We start from the raw sequence: 7,484 nt of genomic DNA, 5'->3' as shown, positions 1-7,484 counted from the left end.
TCTGGAGCTCCTTCTGCTCTTATTGGGATTAATCCCCAGAACCCTCCCTTATCCCTCTTTTGATCTTGAGATTACCAAGTCTTCAATGTCATGCTGTTTACATGCAGCTCCAAGTTGATCCTTGACCCACATTGGAGGACACAGTATGTTTACCATCTACAACGACCGACAATTCTACAGAGTGCCATATGGCATGCCAGCAGGACAAAACAATCTCTCATTTGCTGGCCATCACCTCAGGACAACTTATTTGAAGTGTCTCCAGGGTTCAAGGCTAACTCCAGAGATCTAAGAGCACAGAACATACCCCCAGGAAACACAGCACATGCAAGAAGACGATCAATTCTTTTATTCACCCTGCTCCATAGAAAGTGCACAACCTACTGGTATCTCAAGCTTCCAGGCTCCTTTCCTTCCTTCTTTCCTTCCTTCCTTCCTTCCTTCCTTCCTTCCTTCCTTCCTTCCTTCCTTCCTTCCTTCCTTTCTTTCTTTTTTTTTTTTTGTTTTTTTGAGACAGGATTTCTCTGTATAGCTGTGGCTGTTCTGGAATTCACTTCGTAGACCAGGCTGGCCTGGAACTCAGGAATCTGCTTGGCTCTGCCTCCCAAGTGCTGGGATTAAAGACAGGCACCAGCACTGCTGGGCTTCCAGGCTCCTTTTCATATAGTCTGTGAAAGAAACACATTGTAAGTTGTCTCCCTCTCTCTCTGTCTATGTCCATGTGTCTGTCTCTGTCTCTCTCTCTCCCTTCATTTCTCTTTTGTTCCCCCTTCCATTTCCCTCCTTGCCTCCATTTCACCATCTCTTTCACTCTCTGTCTCTCTTCCCATCCCTCTACCATCCCATATGCACTCCCTCCCTTCCATCCACTTTCTACCTCCCTACTTCCCTATCTCTCTCTATCCATTCTTCCTTTCCTTCTGCACTCTGTCACTCTCTCCCTACCACCCTGCACCCTCTGTCCCTAAATCCCTTCCCCCTTCTCTCCACATCTGTGATTGTCTCTCTCTTCGTGTCTTCCTCTGCCCCTAACCCCATCCATGGTCGTGACTTTCTCCTCCCTTAGGATATTTGCGAGCATGTGTGTGTGTGTGTGTGTGTGTGTGCGCGTGTGTGTGTGCGTGCATGTATGTGTGTGTGTGGTCTGAGGGTGTGCCTGTTCACTATTGTCTCTGTGTGTTGCTGCCAGGTGCCTGGGGGGCTGCTTAGAGTTTCATTTTGATCTCAGTACAGGTGATGTTCTTTCCTTCATTCCTTCCTTTCTTTCTTTTTTCTTTCTTTCTTACTTTTTTCTTTTCTTTTCTTTTCTTTTTTTTTTTTGTTTTTTGTTTTTCGTTTTTTTTTTGGTTTTTTGTTTTGTTTTGTTTTGTTTTGTTTTGTTTTGTTTTGTTTTTTTGAGACAGGGTTTCTCTGTGTAGCTGTGGCTGTCCTGGAATTCACTTCGTAGACCAGGCTGGCCTGGAACTCAGGAATCTGCCTTCCTCTGCCTCCTAAGTGCTCAGATTAAAGACATGCGCGACCACTGCTGGGCTTCCAGGCTCCTTTTTATGCACTCTGTGAAAGAAACACCTTGTAAGTTGTCTCCATCTCTCTCTGTCTCTGTCTGTCTGTCTGTCTGTCTGTCTGTCTCTCTATGTCTTTCTGTCTCTCCCTCTCCCTCCATTTCTATTTTGTTCCCCCTCCAATTTCCCTCCTTGCCTCCATTTCACCATCTCTTCCTCTCTCCATCTCTCTTTCCATCCTTCTACCCTCCCATATGTACTCCCTCCCTTCCATATCCTTTCTATCTTCCTACTTCCCTATCTCTCTCTATTCATTCTTCCCTTCCTTCTGCACTCTGTCACTCTCTCCCTACCACTCTCCACCCTCTGTCCCTAAATCCTTTCCCCCTTCCCTCCACACCTGTTTTTGTCTCTCTCTTCATGTCTTCCTCTGCCCCTACACCAACCATGGTCGTGACTTTCTCCTCTCTTAGGATATTCGCGAGCATGTGTGTGTGTGTGCTAGTGTTTGCCTGCATGTGTGTGTGTGTGTTTGTGTGTGTGTGTGCGTGCGTGACTGCATGAATGCGGGTTTGTGTGTGTGTATGTGTGTGTGTGTTTGTGTGTAGTCTGAGTGTGTGCCTGTTCATAATTGTCTCTGTGTGTTGCTGCCAGGTGCCTGGGGGGCTGTTTAGAGTTTCATTTTGATCTCAGTATAGGTGCTGTTCCCTTTTGTCCTCATAATAGGGGCTAGACTTGGAAAGCCGAAAAGGGGATCTGAAACCCTCTAGAGATAGGCTGGAGGTGATGATGTCTTTGGGTCTCAGACCATGAAATTGGGATACTCAGTGGGAGGTATTGTCTTTGTAAGCTGATTGAATCCGGATGGGATGAAATGAACATGGCTTTCATAGGGCTTGGGAATCCTGGAAGGCTGAGTCCAATTCCCCAAGCTTTACTGAAGACTGCTCCCCTTCTCATAGGTGTCCTGGTACCTCTGCCACCTACCAGTCAATGAATGATATGGCTGATGGGAATGGCGAGTCTTCTGACTTTTGTGTGCTCCCTGGGTGTGGGTCTAGAATGGCAACCCCGTGGCTTGCCAGGGATGAGGAGCCTTTGGGGAGACTTTGCAAAGTGTCAGAAGACGCTTGAGGTTCGCCTCCTGGTGCCCTGACGTCATGTGCCAGGCTTGGCAGGTTTGGCATGGGCGCTTGAGGTCTGCCTCCTGGTTCCCTAATGTCTGGCGGCAGGCGTGGCAGGCATGGCGCTTCTTGGTGGCACTGGGAAGAAGGGGTAGGCATGTTCTGTAGCCCAAGGTGCCTAACTGGTAGGTAGTGGGCGGGAATACCTGAGCAGAGGCAGAGTTATTTATGGGGCCGTGGTCACAGCCACTCTGCAGGCATTTGCTGCAGCTTCTGTTTGTTCTGGAGCGGTCCTGAGTAGATTCTACCAAGGTGAGGATTCCTGGGAGGCCGTCATTGGCACCATAGCAGAAGCTGGCATCTGTGTTGGTGGCAGTGGTTGGCACGAGAATTCTCACGGCGAAGGAAGACGGTTTGACAGGAATGGCAAGAGGAGGCCCTATCAGCTTTCAACTAGAACAGATACCTGAGCTTCAAGGAGAGGAAGGACCTGGCCAGGAGAATGGGGATCCCAGATTGCTGCATCTGGGTGTGGTTTCAGAACCACAGGAAATCGCAATGGATGGGGAGGGGCATGCCTCAAAGAGGTTCACCTGAGGCTTCAACCAGATAGCCTCACCACAGCTCCAGGAAGAGCTAGGCTCCAGGGTACATGGTAGAGGCATGCGATCGTCCAGCAGAAGGCCTCGCACTGGACTCTCCTTGTCGCAGCGCAGGATCCTAGCACAAGCATTTGAGAGGAACCCACGAGCAGGCTATGCTACCAGGGAGGAGCTGGCACGTGAGACAGGGTTGCCAGAGGACACGATCCACATATGGTTGCAAAACCAAAGAGCTTGGCGCCACAGGAGGGGCAGGCCCACAGCTCAAGATCAAGACTTCCTGTCCTCACAAGTGTGGGGTGGGGCCCCTGCAGGTCAGGTAGGCAGGGGGCATGAAGGTGCACAGGAGTACTCGTTGCCACAGGAAGAAGCAGGATGTACGGTCACCAGCAACTCACCCTCCTTCTGCAGAGAGTCCCAAGTTTCCCAAGTGGCACAGCCCTGTGGAACAGGCCAAGAACAGGTCCCCACTCAAGCAAGCAACGTAGGCCCTCTGGAACTTCTCTTTGACGAACTGCTGGACAAAGTCCAGGTGGAAGAGCGTGTACCAGCCCCTTTGAATTTGGGTATTGATCCTGGCGGCAGGGACCCTGAAGGTTCCCAGGACAGCTTACTGCCCGTGGATGAAGCAGCAAATTCGTGCATGCATACCTCGATCCCAAGCATCTCGCCAAACTTGTGGGGAGAGTCCCAGCCTCCCCAAGTGGCACAGCCCTCTGGACCAGGCCAAGCACAGGCCCCCATTCAAAATGGGTACACAGACCCTCTGGAGCTCTTTCTCGATCAACTGCTGACCGAAGTCCAACTTGAGGAGCAGGGGCCTGCACCTGTGAATGTGGAGGAAACAGGGGAGCAAATGGACACAACACCTGAGCTGCCTCTCACTCCAGAAGAATATCAGACTCTTTTAGATATGCTCTCTCTCCCCGACAGTACACCTTGCATCTAGAAATCAAAATCCTGAAGAGACCCAATTTGGAACCCTAGAAGGTACCCATCCCAGGAAGGATGTGCATCAAAAACCCAACTCCAGTGACTTCCCGAAATGCAAAGTGTCTCGATAACTATAAGGAGGGATGGCAGGTGGCGATAATAATGAAGTGCTGTCTCCAGGGCTCAGAGATTAGGAAATCAGCCCTGAGAAAGTGAGAGACTCAGTTACAGGGACAGACTGAGAGGCCAATAGTGACTCCTCAACAACAAGGAGCCTAAAGATAACCCCAAAAGCAGGGCCACACCTAGTGACTGGCTCCAGTGGACCCCAGGAAATCACACAGGACACTAGGTCTAGGCTTCACTACAGAGGACAGACAGTACCTGTGGGCAATGGGGAGAGTGGACTCCTTCCCTGGGTTATATGGACTGCTGCTATCCTTACAGGTGCTTCGTGCAGAGCTGTGCAAGGTTTTACAGGCCAGTCTTTTAATATCTAGTACTCATAGGTCTTTAGTTTGTTTTCTTTTTCGTTTTTACTTTCTTTTTCATTTTTTCTTTTTTCTTATTTATTTATTTATTTATTTATTTATTTATTTTGGTTTGGCTTTGTTGGGTTTGGTTTGGGTTTGTGTAGTTTGTTTCCATTGCTTTCAATAAAGTTTTTTGGTTTTAACAAAATTTGTTTGTGTGTTTGTGTGCTGTTTTGTGGGATGAGGGGTGGGTTGAATAGGCTGTTTTGTTGTACCTGGAGATTGTGCATGACCTTTCCATTTGAAAGGAATGAAAGACATAGGAAGGTATTCAGGAGGGATGCAGAGAGGCCAGGTAGGAAAGGGAGAGAACAAGGAAGGCTGGGCTGTGTCCAGGGGAGAGACAGGCTTGCTTGATCTACTAACAAGCAGGTGGAATGTCAACAGAAAGAAGAATGTGTGTAAGGCATAACCTTGTAAGGAAATATCTTGGGAATACAGTGCAGCCAGCGTTTTTTAAATTTGGTCATTTGTTCGATTTTTAGTTTTTTGAGGGTTTTATGTATTTTGAATATCCGTTGTATGTTTGATATGGAGTGTTTTAAAAATCTTTTCCTATTCTATGCTGTCTCTTTGTCCTAATGATGGTGTCCTTCACCATACTTGGGCTGTTGAGTTTTATGTGGTTTCATTTTATAATTTTTATTCTTAATGCTTGTGCTAATGGGTTTCTGTTCAGAATTTTTTTTTCCTGTGCCAGTAGGTTCTAGCTTATTCTCCATTTTCTCTTCTATCAGGTTCAGGGTGTCCAGTTTCATTTTGAGGTCTTTGATCTATATGGTGTGAGTTTTGTAGAGAGAGATATGTACATATCTATTTACATCAGTTTACATATAGACTTTCTGTTTGACCAGCACCTTTTTTTTTGTAGATGCTGGGGTTTTTTAATGTATTTCTGATTTTTATATGAAACACCAGATGTCCATATGTATGTGGACTTATATTTGTAACTTCAGTTGGATCCTATTGATCAACTTGTAAATCTATGTTTGTGCCATACAATGTTGTTTTTATTATTATAGTTCTATATTACAACTTGATATCAAGGATAGTGATTTTATGACCTAAAGCTCTTTTATCATTTAGGATTGTTTTGACTATACTGGTGTGTGTGTGTGTGCGTGTGTTTTGTGTTTTTATATGAAGTATTGTCTTATAAGGGTTTCCATTCCTGGACAAAACATCATGACCAAGAAGCAAGTTTGGAGGAAAGGGCTTATTCTGCTTACACTTCCATACTGCTGTTCATCACCAAGGAAGTCAGGACTGGAACTCAGGCAAGTCAGAAAGCAAGAGCTGATGCAGAGGCCATGGAGGGATGTTCATTACTGGCTTGCTTCTCCTGGCTTGCTCAGCCTGCTCTCTTATAGAACCCAAGACTACCAGCCCATAAATGGTCCCACCCACAATTGGCCTTTCCCCCTTGATCACTAATTGAGAAAATACCCCACAGCTGGATCTCGTGGAGGCACTTCCCCAACTGAAGCTCCTTTCTCTGTGATAACCCCAGCCTGTGTCAAGTTGATACATAAAACCAGGCATTACAAAGTTGAAAATTGTCCTTTCAAGATTTGTTGAGAATTGCATTGCTATTTTATGGGGATTTTTTTAGTTTGGATGGCTCTGTCTACTATGTTAATCCTACCAAGCCACAAGCATGGAAGTTCTTTCCATCTTTTGATATCTTCTTTAATTTCTTTCTTCAATATTCTGAAATTTTTATCATAAAATCCTTTCACTTGTTTGGCTAGAGTTACCCCCCAAGATATTTTTTGAGGATATTGTGAATTTTATTATTCCCCTGATTTAATTTTTCAGTATGTATTTAACTTTGTAGAGGAAGGCTACTGATTTTTGTGAGTTAAATTCTATACAGCAACTTTACTCCAAGTGTTATCAGGTATAGGAGTTTCCCAGGGGTACTTTTAGGGTAACTTGTGTATGCAATGATATCATGTGCAAATAAAGATATGTTGACTTCCTTGTTTCCATTTTGATCTCCATCAGTTGTCTTCATGCTCTAATATATAAGAAGATAGTGGGCAACCTTGTCTTGTTTCTGATTTTAGTGGAATTCTTTGAGGTTCTCTTCATTTAACTTGATGTTGGCTATGGGCTTGCTGCAAATTTCCTTTCTTAGTTCAGGTAGATCACTGCATCACTTTAATCTCTCCAGGACTTTTATCATGAAGGGGTGTTGGATTTTTTCAAAGGCTTTTCAGCATATAATGATATGATCATATTTCTTTGTCTTTTATTATGTTTATATGTTAGATTACATTTATTGATTCATACATGCAGAACTTTTCCTCTATGTTTAGGATGAAGTCTAATTGTTGATTATCTTTGATGGTCTTTTTGATGTTGTTAGATTTGGTTTGCAAGCATTTTACTGAGAATTTTTATACCTATGTTCAAAGGGAAATTGGTTTTTGATTTTCTTTGATGTGGTTTTATGTGATATGGGCATCAAGGTAACTGTGGTCTTGTAAAATGAGTTGGGCAGCGTTCTGTGTCTATTTTGTGGAATAATTTGAGGGGTATTGGCATTAATTCTTTTAGACTCTGCTAGAATTGTGTGCTAACACTTTTGATCCTGGGCTTTTTAGTTGTTGTTAGGAGACTTTTAATGACTGTTTCTATTTTGCATGGTGTTGTAGGCCTATTTATATTGTCTCTCTGATCTTGAGTTAAGTTCTGTAAGTGGTCTTTATTGAGTAAATTACCAATTTCCTTTTGTCTTTCAATTTGGTGGGCTACAAGTTTTTTTTTAATTTTTAATATTTTTAT

General features: G+C 44.6%; 1 protein-coding gene across 1 annotated transcript; it reads left to right on the top strand.

The window, feature by feature from the left end:
- The first annotated feature begins 3,289 nt into the window (after positions 1-3,289).
- Positions 3,290-4,177, top strand: LOC147002647 (uncharacterized). The gene has a single exon (XM_085842558.1). The coding sequence runs from the start codon at positions 3,290-3,292 to the stop codon at positions 4,175-4,177; it is 888 nt and encodes a 295-aa protein (XP_085698684.1).
- Positions 4,178-7,484: the final 3,307 nt, after the last annotated feature.

This window comes from Mus caroli, unplaced genomic scaffold (genome assembly GCF_978045245.1).
Source record: "Mus caroli unplaced genomic scaffold, Mus_caroli_1 scaffold_9, whole genome shotgun sequence".
Lineage (NCBI taxonomy): Eukaryota > Metazoa > Chordata > Mammalia > Rodentia > Muridae > Mus > Mus caroli.
The sequence above is the reverse complement of the archived record's forward strand: the minus strand, read 5'-3'. Positions and strand labels throughout refer to the sequence as shown.